At 37.8% G+C, this 16,237-nt stretch overlaps 2 protein-coding genes across 2 annotated transcripts; both read left to right on the top strand.

Annotated features, from left to right (window-relative positions):
• The first annotated feature begins 3,692 nt into the window (after positions 1-3,692).
• LOC130950290 (uncharacterized) lies at positions 3,693-4,628 on the top strand. Its single transcript, XM_057878802.1, has one exon. It carries the CDS (start codon positions 3,693-3,695, stop codon positions 4,626-4,628), a length of 936 nt encoding a protein of 311 aa, XP_057734785.1.
• A 6,219-nt stretch (positions 4,629-10,847) lies between these two features.
• Positions 10,848-14,286, top strand: LOC130951445 (monooxygenase 2-like). Its single transcript, XM_057880095.1, has 6 exons — positions 10,848-11,033; positions 12,193-12,339; positions 12,613-12,669; positions 12,767-12,923; positions 13,045-13,273; positions 13,539-14,286. The coding sequence occupies exons 1-6, from the start codon at positions 10,945-10,947 to the stop codon at positions 14,078-14,080; spliced, it is 1,221 nt and encodes a 406-aa protein (XP_057736078.1). The 5' UTR covers positions 10,848-10,944; the 3' UTR covers positions 14,081-14,286.
• Positions 14,287-16,237: the final 1,951 nt, after the last annotated feature.

Below are 16,237 nucleotides of genomic sequence, written 5' to 3'. Positions count from 1 at the left end.
CATCAGTATGGATCTTTTCAAGTGCATATGACTTCTTCTCAAGCGCTTGACATATCCAATGATACCTCACCTCTTTGTGCTTCAATCTGGAATGAAACGTTGAATTCTTGCTGAGATGGATAGCACTCTAACTGTCACAGAATAACATAAACTTCTCTTGATTGATGCCTAACTCTTGTAAAAATTTCTTCATCCACAAGAGTTCCTTAGAAGTTTCAACAACAGCAATGTATTCTGCCTCTGCAGTAGACAAAGCAACACATTTCTGAAGTCGAGATTGTCACGACAGCAAAAGTCATCATATAACCAGAAGTAGACTTTCTTGAATCAAGATCCTCAACCATATCCGCATCTATGTAACCATCCAACACAGGTTGGCCACTCCCAAAGCATAAACAAACTCTGGAAGTACCATTAAGATATCTGAGAATCTAGTTTACTGCTTGCCAGTGTTTCTTACCAGGATTAGAGAGAAATCGACTAACAACTCCAACAGCATGAGCAATATCTGGCCTGGTGCAAATCATAGCATACATCAAACTGCCAACTGTAGATGCATATGGAATCTTCTTCATTTCTGCTTTCTCTTTCTCACTTGTAGGACATTGCTGCGAACTCAGCTTGAAATGACTAGCGAGTGGAGTACTAACAGGTTTGGAATTACTCATACTAAACCTCTCTAAACCTTTCTCAATATATTTCTGCTGCAACAGCCACAGTTTTCCATTCTTCCTGTCACGAGTGATACTCATGCCAATGATTTTCTTTGCAGGATCCAAATCCTTCATAGCAAAGGATCTGTTCAAATCTTTCTTAAGACTTTCAATCTTCTTAGTGTCATGACCAACAATCAACATGTCATCAACATAAAGCAAGAGAATTATAAAATCACCATCAGAGAATTTTTTAATATACACACAATGATCAGAAAAAGTCTTACTATACCCATGACCTTCCATGAAGGAATCAAACTTCGTGTACCATTGTCTTGGCACTTGCTTCAGCCCATATAAGCTCTTCTTCAACTTGCATACAAGATGCTCCTTTCCTTTAACCTCGAAACCCTATGGTTGCTCCGTATAGATTTCTTTATCTATTTCACCGTGAAGGAATGCAGTCTTCGCATCAAGCTGCTCAACCTCTAAATTCAAGCTAGCCGCCAATCCAAGCACAACTCGAATAGAGGACATCTTTATAACTGGAGAAAAAATCTCCTCAAAATCAATACATTTCTTTTGCTCAAAGCCTTTCACAACCAATCGAGCTTTATACCTTGGCCGTGAGACATTTTCATCCGCTTTCAATTTGAACACCCATTTATTCTTGAATGCTCCCTTACTCTTCGGTAACTTCACCAATTCAAAAGTGTGATTCTCATGCAAGGATTTTATTTCTTCTTGTATGGCCTTCAACCAATCTTCCTTATGCTCATCAGACATAGCTTTCTGGTAGCTCTCTACCTTCTTAGTCTCAATGTTCATCACATACTCATGAGGAGAGTATTTTTGAGAAGGATGACGCTCTCTAGTAGATTTTTTCAATTCAGGCTCAACTGGTGGTTCAGGTGGAACTTCAACATCTGACGGAACTTTTGCATTTGGCACCTCAAGTTGAGGTGTGGGTTCATCATGCAAAACATCACCAGTCTCATTGTTCATCACAGAAGTAGGAGAGGATAGAAGAAGTCACACCCTTTTTGTGGACAATCTACCAGATGACATCTCCAAAAGGGACATCTTTAAAATGTTCGGTATAGTTGGAGGTATTGTAGATGTTTACATCTCTCGTAAAACAAGGAAGGATGGAAAAGGCTCTTTTGCCTTCGTGCGGTTTGACTCCAGAGGGGGGATCACCAGGGCAATGGATAGGTTTAATGGAATTCGGGTTAATTGGAGGACTTTGGCAGCATCGGAATCAAAATATGCTCGTAGAACTTTTCAAACTCAGAAAGAAGCGAGAAGAGGGGAGGCTTGAATTGGGAAAGAGAAGACCCAGAATATTAAAGTCAATAATTTCGAAGGAATGATAGGTTTGAAGGAGACAGGTAGGTATTCCATCCATAGGAGGGTGCCTCAGGAAAAAGGAGAAAGAAGGGTGGTGGTTGTTAAAGTCTCTACACCACAGAAGGACCTTCTAGCATGTAGTATTGTGGCGGCTAGCTTTCACCCTATTAAGTTTGGAAATGTTATGGAAAGACTACGTGAAGAGTGGTCTGGGCCGGGGAGGATTGAATGTCGTGATCTGGGTCCTTATAAATGCCTTCTAACCTTAAAATCTGTAGAGTCCAGGGATAAAGTGCTGGAAAATGAAGTCCTGCTCTCCTTGTTTGACGAGGTTAAGCCCCATGGGGGTAATATATGGAGTTTGTCTAGAAGAGTGTGGGTGGAACTAATGGGTGTTCCAGTGCATGTCTGGTCTCGGGAATCTTTCTCGGAGATTGGGAGCATATGGGGAAGGTTAGTGATGCTGGAAGATATAGCAGAGGCGGCATGTTCTTTTAGTGCTGCGAGGATCCTCGTGGACTCTTACTTGTGGGAACCTATTCAAGAATGGCTGACCCTAAAGGTGGACGAGTCTGAATTTTAAGTTTTTGCAAAAGAAGTGGGTAGAGAGGTGTACAGTGCCCAAGTGCATCCTTCTAAGTCTGAAGAAGGAGTGGGTAAAGAAGACGAATCAGGAATGAATATCAGTTCAGTTAATAGGCTTAAATATAGGGATGCAAGCTCGGTAGCCATGGAAGAGGCAGTTCGAAGCTCAAGTGTAGTCCAAGAGTCCAAGTTGGTTGAACAAGGTGATGATTTTTTCTATGCACATGACCCTATCCTCGAGGAATTGATGTCGCGTGACTGGAGTATGCCAAGTAAGTACTGTGAAAGCGACGCAACCAGCAGGCTCGTGCTTGATGAAGCATTATTAAGGGGGGTGATTAATGAAAATGGGCCTCCTTGCTCAAAGGGTGAAACGAGGTATCAAGTAGAGGAAGATCGTGAAGACGCTAGGCTGAGACAAGATGCGGTCCAAAATCTATTGGGTCTTGAAGGTGGAGTAGTCCAGGATAAGGGGAATGCTATGGTGCAATATGAGCGTGGGCCCATGGGTGTTTTGACCCATACACCTTGCAGGGCTAATGCGGAGCTCTCCTTGGAAGTGGATAGTGCAGGGAACAGATGTAGTTTAAAGGAGGATGAGGTTTCGTTGGGCTTAGACTCCCAGTCTTCTTGCCCATTCCCGCCTGGCTATGGGCCCTGTAAGGAAGGAAACCATGTACACAAGTTGCTCATGAGAGATGGTGACCAAGGTCTGCAACGTGAGCGAGACCTTATTCAGGGCCTTAAGCCGGTATGCCCTAACTTGGTGTGTGAGAGTGATAACTGTTCTGTTGGCGATGCTGATGAAGACGATACGGCGGAGCTGTGTGAGGCACGAAGAACTATGAGTTTCTGTGAAGAAGGTGGCATCATATTCTCAAAAAACGAAGAAACGGTTATACTGGAGGAGCTTCAAGGTTTGGGGAAGAGCACAAATAAAACAGGGAAGCGTCTTGTCAGGGGAAACAAGAAGCTGGGGGAGAAAGGAAGCTTGACCAACGACGGGAATCACTGCAGAGTCCTACGTTCAGGTGCTAAATTTATTTCTCTATGAAGTTTTTATTTTGGAATGTTAGAGGTTTGGGGGGGAGGGGGAAAGAACAGATGGTCAAAAGAGTGTGTATAAGGAATAGAGTGGATTTTGTGGGCTTGTCCGAAAGAAAGAAAGGTGGGTTCGATAGAGGGTTGATTAGAAACTTGTGGGGGGATAACAGTATTGATTGGGCTGGTGTGGAATCTTCTTCTTCTGTAGGAGGTATCATTTGTATGTGGCGTAATAATTTTCTTGTTTGTTCGGATATTTTTAGAAGTGATAGATGGATTGTAGTGAAGGGTTGTATCAAGGAGCTGAGGTTTGATTGTGCCATTTGTGTGGTTTACGGTCCGCACCTAAGGGATGAAAAGAAAGCCTTCTGGGATGGCCTGATGGAGGTTAAGAAGACGGTGGGAGTTCCAATTATGTATGGTGGGGATTTTAACAAGATTTTGAAGGAGGAAGAAAGGAAAGGAAATAGAACTCTATCACAAAGTAGTCGTGAGTTTAAACAATGGGTAAGTCACATGGAGCTAATGGATATGAATTTGAGTGGGAGGAGATTTACGTGGTATGGGGGGAAGTGCTGTAGTAGAATAGACCGAGTGTTTGTTGACTGTGAGTGGCAGGAGGTGACTAAAGACCTATGCTTAAAGGGATTGAATAGGGCGCTTTCAGATCATTGCCCTTTGCTCTTAGCCTCTGAGGATCTTAACTGGGGATCTAAGCCGTTTAGGACTATGGATGCTTGGTTGTTGCATGGAAACTTTGTTAATAAGGTCGGAGAGGAATGGAGAAAGTTGGTTGGAGGCCAAATTCTAGAGAAGTTTAAGGCCATTAAGATGCCGCTTAGAGTGTGGAATAAGGAGAGATTCGGTTACATTGACTACAACATTCAGAAGGTTGAAGACGAAATTAAAGCTATTGATGAGAAGATGGAAAGTAGTGAAGCTGATGAGTGTGTGCTGGCTAGGATGAAAGCCCTTAGGGTTTTGGCAGAACGCTAGTATGAGCGAAAGGACAAACATTGGAAACAGTTGTCTAGATCTAACTTTGCTTCAAAAATGGATAGAAACACAAAATTCTTTCATGCCCTTGCAAAAACGAGAAGAAGAGGTAAGAGGATAGAGGAGATCAGGATTAATGGAAAGATCTTTAGAGGTCCAAGAAGGGTTATGGGAGAAGTAATAAGGTACTTTAAGCAGCTGTACTCGGAAGAGCAGTATTGTGATATTAGGTTTGACCAGGAACTTGTAAACAAAATCTCAAAGGAGGAGACTACCTAGTTGGAAAGGAGTCCTTCTGTTGAAGAAATTAGAGGTGTAGTTTGGGAGTGCGAGCCCTCTAGGGCAGCCGGTCCTGATGGTTTCAATTTCAAATGTATTCGGAGACTTTGGGACGTAATTGGGAAGGATTTTTGCGAAACTGTTCTGGGTTTTTTTGATAGTGGAATAATGCCCAAACAAGCAAATTTGACGTGGGTAGCTTTGGCTCATAAGGAAGGAGGGAATAATGACTTAAAAGACTATAGGCCTATTAGTATGGTGGGCTGTGTTTATAAAGTCATCTCGAAGCTTTTGGCGAATAGAATGCGTCCTTTTATGCCAAGGCTGGTGGGAGAGGTTCAATCGGCTTTTGTGGGTGGTAGGAAGATTTTGGATGGGGCCCTTATAGCGTGCGAGGTGGTGAATTGGGTGAGAAAGAAAAGAGTGTCAGCGTGGATTGTTAAACTGGATTTTCAGAAAGCCTACGATCGTGTAAGATGGAGTTTTGTGGAGAAAATCTTACTTAACATGGGGTTTGGTGTTAAATGGAGGGGGTGGGTTCAAGCTTGCTTAAAGGCTTCTATGTCTATCCTAGTAAATGGTTGCCCTACAAAACCGTTCATTTTGGAAAGAGGTCTTCGGCAAGGTGACCCGGTTTCGCCGTTTCTTTTTGTGCTGATTGGTGAAATTCTCAATAGCACGATGTGCCACCTGAGGGAGAAAGGTTTGTTGAAACCGTTAGAGGTTGGTAGGAATAGGGTTAAGTTGTCTCACTTGCAATTTGCAGACGACACGATTTTGTTTTGTCCGTGTGAGTTAGAAACTATCAGAGGCTACAGAAGATTGCTAAAAGGTTTAGAAATGATGACTGGAATGAAGATAAACTTTAGAAAGTCAGCGATTATTGGTCTGAACTCTGACGAAGAAGTGGTGGACATGGCTTGCGATGTTTTAGGGTGCTCTAAAGCAAATCTCCCAATCAAGTACTTGGGCATCCCCCTCAGAGCTAATCCTAAAAGAGTGGAGACTTGGAGGCCTGTGATTAACAAAATAGAGGAGAGGATGAATGGCTGGAAAGGAAAATTACTATCTAAGGCAGGTAAGCTTGTTTTGATTAAAGCTGTCCTAAATAATCTTCCAATGTACTATCTAAGCATTTTCAGGATGCCGGTAACTGTGGCAAAAAAAATTGTGTCTTTGCAATGTGATTTCTTTTGGGGAAAGGCAGACGGGAGTAGGGGTATGCCTACTATAAAGTGGGATATCATTCAGAGACCCAAAAATCAAGGTGGTCTAGGTGTTAGCGATCTAGTGTTGAAGAACATGGCTTTCTTATTCAAGTGGTGGTGGAGGTTTGAAAAAGAGGAGTTTCCTCTTTAGAAACAAGTAATGTGTTCTTGTAATAAAATTAACAGTTTGAATCTGATTGGCTTGGAGGGCTGTGGCGGTGGTGGTGTGTGGACAGATATTATGCAGATTAGTAGGAAAAATAAGGAGCTTTTGGGGGTGTTTAGAGAAGGTTTACAGTTGATAGTTGGGAATGGGAATAGGACTAGTTTTTGGCATAGTGGGTGGATAAAAGGTGGAGCCCTTAAGGATAGGTTTTCTAAGCTGTTTTCTGTTGCTCTTGATAAAGATTGCCACAATAGTGATTGTGGTATTTGGGATGGGTTGTCTTGGGTGTGGCAGTTTCAATGGAGGCGTCAACCCTGGCAGTGGGAGCAGGAGGAGGTGCAAGAGCTGTTGAACTTCCTGCCAAAGTTGGGTGCCTTTAGGGGAGGTGAGGATTCATTAGCTTGGCGGTTTGAAAGTTTGGGATCCTTTTCTGTGAATTCCTTTCTGCAGGCTTATCTTAATCAACAAGGGCAGGGTGTTGGAGTGGTGGGTAGTCGCGGTTTTTCGAAGCTCTGGAAGGGGCCTACCCCGTCTCGTGTGAAGCTGCTGTGTTGGTTTGTGATGCATGAAAAACTTAACACTAGAGAAAGACTTTTCAGTTGTGGCGTTGTCCCTCAGCCAGAGTGTGTGCTGTGTGGGAAGTTACCTGAGTCGGTTCACCACCTATTTTTTGGTTGTGAGCAAGCGTGGAAGGTTTGGTCCTTTGTGTTGAAGGAATTCAATGTGATGTGGGGTTGGCCTGGGGAGTCTCTTAAGTGCTTTGAATCTTGGTTTGAAAGGAATGTCCCTAATAATTATAAAGAGAGGTGGGTTCTGTGTTTTTTTGCTGTCATTTGGAGCTTATGGAAAGGTAGAAATAAGATGATTTTTAACGAGGAGTTGTTCTCAGTGGAGTCAGCAATCAATGAAGTAGTAGTGTGTGTTAACTACTGGTCTCGACCTTTGGCACCTCTTGGTTGATGGATTGAGTGCCTACACCCTGGAGATCTCCTTGTGTTGGTGTTATTCCCTTTTTGTTGGCTTTCGTTTTGTTTGGATTTGGCTTGGCTTGCCTGCTTATTGTATCTTTCTTGCTTTGATACTTTTTGTTTATGTTTGTTTTGGTTGAGGGCTGCCACTTGTGTGGTGGTTTGCCTAGAAACCTCACCTTCTGTTGGACTTTAGTGAGGATAGAATTATCGAAAAAAAAACTCATGAGGAGAGTATTTCTGAGAAGGATGACGCTCTCTAGTAGATTTTCTCAATTCAGGCTCAACTGGTGATTCAGGTGGAACTTCAACATCTGACGAAACTTTTGCATTTGGCACCTCAAGTTGAGGTGTGGGTTCATCATGCAAATCATCACCATCATTATCAACTTGTACATCTCCCCCATCAATAGGAGGTTTAGTGGAAGGACTAGATTCATCATTAGCAGAACGTCTAACTAACAGTTATTGGCTTATCTGTCTTCTCAAGATCTTCAATAGTTTGGTCTTCAAAAAAAATCACATCTCGACTTCTAATTATCTTCTTGCTCACTGGATCCCATAATCTGTAACCAAAGTCTTCGTGACCATAACCCATGAAGATACACTACTTTGACTTTCCATCCAATTTGGACCTTTCATCTCTTGGAATGTGAACAAAAGCTTTGCAGCCGAACACTCGCAATTATTTATAGGAGACATCTTTCTCTCTCCAAACTTTCTCTGAAACATCACCATTAAGTGAAACTGAAGGAGAAATGTTGATCAGATCTACTGCAGTCCTCATCGCTTCACCCCAAAAGGATTTAGGCAACTTTGCATGAGAGAGCATACATCTGACTCTATCATTGATAGTGCGATTCATTCTCTCTGCAACTCCATTATGTTGAGGGGTCTTAGGAACCGCCTTCTCAAGATTGATCCAATGTCCTTTACAATACTCTTCAAACGGACCCTGTATTCACCACCATTATCTGCTCGAACACATTTCAATTTTTTTCCTGTTTCTCTTTCAACACTTGCATGAAAGTGTTTGAAGATTCCGAGCACCTGATCTTTAGATTTCAAAACAAAAGTCCACACTTTTCAAGAATAATCATCAATAGAAGTAACGAAATATGATGCACCACCTAGTGTCTTAGCATCTATAGTGCAAACATTAGTGTGAACTAAATCTAGAACATGTGATCTCCTATAAGATCCATAATTATGAAATGATACTCTAGCATGCTTTCATTGCAACAAAACAATGAATGCAAGTATTTAAAGTTGTACCTTTAACTGAAAGTAAGTGCTTCTTGGCTAAGATGCTTAGTCCTTTCTTGCTCAAGTGACCAAGATGCATGTGCCACAAATCAGAAGAGAAATCATCAGCTACATTCACATCTTCTTTGCACAACTTTGCTTGCAACTAGTAGAGTATTGAGACTATTGTCTTCCTTAGCAATAATGAGAGCCCCTTTGGTAATCTTGCATTTTCCACTACCAAAGGAAATGCAATACCCCTCTTGATCCAATGCCTTCACTGAAATGAGATTGAACCGCATATCTGGCGCATGCCTAACATTCTTCAACTGCAACTTGCATTCCATGTTAGTTTCAAGCCACATATCACCCATACTAATGATATCACACATTCTTTTATTTCCCAATTTGATTTTGCCAAAATTTTCAGCAGTATAAAAAGTGAAAAATTCACACCTCAAAGTGACATGACATGACATAAGGCACCAGAGCCTATAATTTAAGTGGAATCATCACAGACAAGATTCACATAATTTTCATCATATGTGATAAGAACATCTTCATAAACAATAACAGTAATTTTTTTATCACTATCTTTACCTTTGTCTTCGTTTCTTCCCCTTGATTGTTTTCTTTTCAAGAACCTACAATACCTCTTGATATGCCTCGACTTGCCACAATGGTGACAAATGAACTCTTTTCTTGACTTGTACTTTCCTCTTGACTTGCTTCGACTCTCTGATTTGTCAGAACTGTGAGGTTTTCTACTTTGATTTCTCCCCCGTGACTCTAAAACAAGTGCTTCTGACTGAGAGGAGGCATTAGTCAAATCTCGCTCTTTTCTTCTGACTTCTTCATTCAACATGCTCTCTTTAACCATTGCTAACGTCAACTTCCCATTTGGAGCTGAGTTAATCAGTGTCACAACCAGAACTTTCCAACTATCAGGTAAAGAGCTCAACAACAACAAGGCTTGCAACTCATCATTCAAAGTGATATCATTATTTGTCAGTTGGTTCACTGTCTCCTGAAAAATGTTCAAGTGTTTCGACATTGATTTACCTACAACATACTTCATATTGACAAGATTCCGGATCAAGAATGCCTTGTTTTGCACATTCTTCCTCTCATATAGCTCCTTCAATTTGTTCCACATCTTTTCGGCATTCGTTTCAGTGTCAATATGTTGATACACACTAAGATCAAGTCATTGCCTAATCAAAACAACTGCCTTCCGATTCATCTTCTTCCATTCAGCATCAGATTTAGTATCTTTGGATTTATCTCCCTCTACAAGATCATACAAGTCCTTGCTATACAACATATCTTCCATGAGGGTCTTCCAAATTGAATAATTTTGGAAATTCAATTTAACCATATTTAGTCCATGAGTATTTTCCTCCATCTAATCAGCACAGAGATAAACAACCAAAGCTCTAGATACCACTTTGTTGGAAAAACTCAACAAAGGTTCAAAACAAGAACCTGTCTAACAGCGAAAGCACCAAAAATAATTTTCACACAACCTGTGCGATTAAATAGGTGATACCAAAGATACTCCAAGCAGGAAATATAATGACAGAAATTAAATAATCAGACACTAGAATTTTAACGTGGAAAAATTTCCAAAAGAGGCACAAAAAATCCACAGAACCTAGTCTAAAAAAATCTTTCACTATCAGAATAATAGATACACAATTAGTCTTCCTAATAATACTAGAGCATCTCAACAATCAACAAAATATATAATCAAAACTGATGGAATTAACATAAACTTTTCATAAAGTAAATATCTCAAATCAGGCAAAAAAAAAAAGACAATACAACTAACAAGTTATATCCTAATTCTTATCTTTACACTAGAAATAACATATTAAAATTTCATAAAAAAATAAAGCAAATTTACCAAATCAATCAGATCAAAATAGCTTACCTTCTTCCCCCAACCTTTCTCTTCTCCGTCAACACCATTTTTTCTTTTTATTCAAAGAATGAAGCTTCGTGCTTCCTCTCTCTCTCTTTCTTTCCATGGCTAATAGCCACTTTATTTCTCTTTTTTTGTTTTTTTTTTATTTTAGTATGTGTAGGTCCCACTTGAAGTTGGGGACCTACCAACAATCAGCAATGACGATTTTTTCCGCCCAAACAATTGCATGTGCACAGATGGTTTGCCTCAAGAGTGATTACTCATTAGTGATAGCAATTAATAGTAAAAAAAAATAATACGGATAAACTTAGAAGGCATTAAAATAAAAAAGGGTGGTTAGTGCTTACGTATGACCAGTCATCAGCAACAAATGAATTATGGGACATTGGTCCTTCAATAATCCAGGTCATAATCATAGTCGTCATCATGTATTTCCAACCACACTACTTAAGTTCCCTGCATGTGATGTGTTCAATCATAACATTCACTTTAAAGTTTAAGTATTCTCCCCAAAAGCAAAAGCATGGAAACAACAACAGTGTTAATTGAAGAAGATATTGTGATTGTTGGTGCTGGAATTGCTGGCCTAACTGCTGCCTTAGGGCTTCACAGGTATCTTCCATCAAAATAATAGACTTTTGTATTATATTTAATCCATATGATGATTATAGCTTTAATTATTTTGTTGATCTTTATAGTTTTATCAAATTTACAATTAGTTTCATATATTTTTTTTCTTTCGATCGAGTTCTTATACTATTTATAATTAAGTCTTTTGAAAAAAAAAAATATAAAAACCTAATTGAAAATTTGATAAAATTATAGGAATCAAGAGTTAAACCATGATTATATGTGATTGTGTACTAAAAATATAAACCTTTTTTGTACATAATTAATTTTTATAATGACCTATAAACATGGTCAAAAAAGAATTAAGTTTCTCCTAAAGGTATTGGGCTATAAAAGGATGGAACCCAAAAGAACACCTTGAGGAGTTGAATTTTTCTTCGGTGGAACTATATTGGTGGAAATGGATTGGTTAGATTTGAAGTGTAAATGTGTCATCTAGTTAAAAGAAAATCAAACTAGATGTCCCTTCACTAATGTCACATGTCATGAGCTTTAGTTTAGCGTGCTGTAATCAATTTCTTACCTTTCCAGTTGACAAGACTTGAGGTGACAGGAACACCTAAAGATATTTTGGAAAAAGCAGTAGATCAAATATCAGATTAAAAATCATTGGACAATAGATTTCCTCTTCATCATGGTTTTATACTATAAAAGGACTTCAAGCCATCTCTTCAAATCAGGATCATCTTCTTCTTCACTTTCACTACTTTTCACTTTCACCTTCACCTTCTTCTAGATCTTTCTGACTTTTGAAGCTAACAAGCTATAAAATTCATCTTTTTCTCTACCCAAATTTTCTTTCATTGTTCTTCATTTCATTCACCACCTTCACGAGTAAAAATTGGCGTTCTGGTGTTCCACCAAAACACTCGACAACCATTAACCAACCCCTGTCTACTTTAAACAAAGCTCATTCATCCTCTTGTGACATTAGTGGAGATCTCAACACTTGTTCTCCACCTCTATTTCTCATCATTAGTTCTTGTATTGCTTATTTGCCATTAATAGAAGTGTTTTTCCTCACAAGTTTACTTACCCCGAATTTCTCATCTTAACCATTATTTTTCACTTAATCTATTTTTCACGAAATCCACCCGAATCAATATGATTTAGAGATCATAATATAAATTGTTTGATGCAGGTTGGGTATCCCAAGTTTGGTGCTAGAATCTTCAGATAAACTGAGAGCTACTGGTTTTGCTCTAACAGTATGGAAGAATGCATGGAAGGCCTTGGATGCTGTTGGTGTTGCAAACACCCTCCGCTCCAAACATTTTCAACTTGAAGGGTAACTACCAACTAACTATTTTCTCATATCATACTTATTCGCATTCTCAATATGTGATCTTTGAGTTAATACTCAAATTGATCCATGAAGTTAAAATAGTCCTTAAGCAGGGACTAATACGAATACTAAGTTAGGAAACCAAATTGAGTAAATCGATTTTGATGACCAGATTGAGACTTGAATAATGTAACTTTAGGGACTAATCTGAATATTAACTCGTGATCTTTCAGGTTTGAATTAGTTAAACTGAATAAGAAGTTAATTTGTTTGCAGGAATGTGAATACTTCATTGATCACAGGGCAACAGACATCAACTGGTTCTTTCAAGAAGTGAGTACACTATATATGCTTTTTGTTTGATTATTATTATTCAGTTCTAGTTTAATCTGAGAAGTTTTCCATATGGAATGGTTTTCAATGGATGCAGTGAAAGTCGTTGTGTTAAAAGGCACTTAATGTTGGAAGCACTTGCCAGTGAGATTCCTAATGACAGAATCAGATACTTGTCAAAGGTTGTTGCTATTGAGGAATCTGGATTCTCTAAGATACTGCATCTTTCTGATGGAACAACCATCAAAACTAAGGTAACTAAAACAATGTGTTACATTTCATGACATATACATAACAAATAAGTTTTATGCAATGAATGCTAGTAAACCTTAACTGATCCATATAAATGGATGTTTGGTGTTTGCAACTGAATAGGTTTTGATTGGTTGTGATGGAGTGAACTCTGTGGTTACAAAGTGGTTAGGCTTCAAGGAGGCCGCTTTCGCCGGAAGATCTGCAATCAGGGGATATACAGAGTACAAGAACAATCATGGGTTTGAGCCGAAGTTTATGCAGTTCTTCGGATACGGTTTTCGAACTGGGGTTATTCCTACTGATGAAAAGGGTGTTTATTGGTTTTTTACTTGGAATCATACCAATCAAGGTGATTCCTTTTTTTCAGCCCAGTAGAATTGTTTTAAGCTTCCTTATTTAAACTCCTAAAACAAGCTAAATTATGTTAAAAAAAAAGGTGTTGTCTTGATCATAGATTCTTGCAAACCACTATGCACACTAACACTTGTTTAAGGAATAGTCCTTGAATCTTTTTTCAAAGTTGGTTTATTGTGGAAATTGTTGATTACTTTGAACATTCATTTACAATGGTTATTAGCCTATGAGATTTAATATTATAGTTACCATTCTTGCAGAGAAAGATCAAGAACATGACCCAACTAAATTGAAGCAATTTGTGTTGGACAAGCTTGAGAAAATGCCGAGTGATGTAAGATCAGTCATAGAAAACACTGAGCTACATAGCTTCTTTTCGTCACGACTTAGATATAGACCTCCATGGGAGCTCTTGTTTGGAAACATCAGCAAAGGAAACGTTTGTGTCGCTGGAGATGCATTCCATCCCATGACTCCTGATCTTGGCCAAGGTGGTTGTTCTGCATTGGAAGATGGTGTTGTTCTTGCAAGGTGCTTAGGTGACGTATTCTCCAAGAAACAAGGAACACAGCAATTGAAAGATGAACAACAATACAAGAGGATTGAGGAAGCTTTGAAGAAATATGCAAATGAGAGAAGATGGAGAGGCATTGATCTCATTAGCACTGCTTATATGATTGGTGTTTTTCAGCAGGGTGGTTCTAAATTAGTTGCTTTTTTGAGGGACAAATTCTTGGCTACATCCCTTGCTGGTTTGTTACTCAAGAAATCTGATTTTGATTGTGGAAAATTAGACGACTAATAATGAACCCAGAGAAATCTTTGACTCGAACCCACAACTTCTAGGTGAATATGGAGAGATGATGTCATTTGAACTCTAGCTCATTGGCGTCATTTTATCACAACTTATGAAAGCATTATCTTTTTTGTAAAATAATATGGATATCATAGTTGTTATGTTGTGTTTACCATGAACCAAATAAATTTGTAAATTGAGGGTTTGTTTTACATTTAAATAGTTTTTAATCTTCACCAAAGAGAAATAAATTTGACCCAAATAAATCATACTCGTGAATAATACTATATATATTGTATATTTGAAAAGCCACCAAAAAATATTGTATATTTGAATAGTTTTTATACGTAAAAAAAGAAAAAATAGTACTGTATACTTACAATGGATAGTACTATACAAAAACGATTACATGAATTGTGGCTAATTTTTTTTGTTATGGAAGTAGGAGTAGTGATATATCTTAACATTGTAATTTTTGGTATTTTTTAAAATTGTGAAAAGTATACAAATCGAAGGGTCCGATTTCATTGCAAAGAGAGAGGGGCACAAATCGGATCCAGGGTTTTCTGAAATCGGACCCAGGGTTTTCTGCCAGTACACAAATCGGACCCAGGGTTTTCTGAAATCGAACCCAAAGTTTTCTGCCAGTACACAAATCAGACCCAGGATTTTCAGTACCTCAAATCGGACGGTCCGATTTCTCTTGAACAGTCACCATACGTCAGTAAATCACCATGAACCCCCATAACTAGGGGTGTCCGCGGATCGAATATGGCCGAAAATTCGATCCGATCCGCACAATTTCCATCGGATCAGATATGATATCCGCACTTTTTAGTGCCGGATCCGATCCGATTTGCGGATCGGATCGGATCGGATATCGGATATATCTGCATAATTAAACCTTCTCTTTTTAATCATATTTCAATGTAAAAAAATTCAAAAAAATATTTCTTTCATACTTTTCAACTTATTTATTCCTAAAATATTTTTAATCAAACTCTTTCTAAATAACAAAAATAAAATAATACAATATATGAATAATAATTACTAACTAAAACATACAAACAAGTAAATATTATACCAAACATATATATATATATATATATATTTTTTTAATTATTATTGTGCGGATCTGCGGATCGGATACACGGATGTAGAGCAGATATCCGCTATCCGATCCGCAAAGGGTGCGGATCGGATCGTATCCACAATATTCGGATCAGATGCGGATATTTACCGCGGATCTGCGGATACGATCCGATCCATGGACACTCCTACCCATAACTCAGGTATACACCATTCTTTTCATCATATTAAAAATAAAAAATTCCATGAATTGTAACTTACATTAATATTTTATATGAAAAATTTAAAATTTAGATAAAAATCATAGGCTAAAATTTCGAAAGAAATTCATTATATTCAAAATAAATAACACAATATTTTTTCTACATTGTTAAACACAGAAAAATTACATATAGTGATTTTTGAATACCGATTTTTCGATACGAAAAAATTATAGAGCTATTATCCCCAAAAATATTTTCCGAGTAAAAACTCATACTACATCATTTTTAGGTATTACTCGCACCTCTTTCGGTTAGAAAAAATACACTACCTTTTTCTTTCTCTCCCTTGGTATTTTGAAACAAAGCAATCCTGCATTATTTATAAGGATATATAACATAGAAATAGACCCTCTCAAATTTTTTTTAATTAAAAAAGTAAAATATAATTTTTTATTTTTTAATATTTTTTATATTTTTTTGTCCTATCTATAAAATATATAATAAAAAATTACATTTTATTCTTTCAAATCTCAAATAAAATAAAAAGTTGAGAGAATCCATTCCATACCATTCTCTAAAAGAATTATTGTATATCTATCTATCTATTTATCTATTTATAATCTATAAAGATTAATACTAACTTTTTATACAATAAATTTTAATCATCTTAATTTTTTTTAATAATGTCACATCGACACTTCTAAATATATGATAACATATGAAAATCAGTCAATCGATCATCTTTAAAAAAATTAAAAAAAATTCTTATCTATTATTATTCATTGAAACATAAATTACTAATTAAATATAATAAATTTATAAATAAAGTATTATAATAATCATAATTATAAAAGAATCAGTTATAAATATT

The sequence above is a fragment of the Arachis stenosperma genome, chromosome 9 (assembly GCF_014773155.1).
Source record: "Arachis stenosperma cultivar V10309 chromosome 9, arast.V10309.gnm1.PFL2, whole genome shotgun sequence".
NCBI lineage: Eukaryota > Viridiplantae > Streptophyta > Magnoliopsida > Fabales > Fabaceae > Arachis > Arachis stenosperma.
This window is presented reverse-complemented; position numbering and strand designations above follow the sequence as displayed.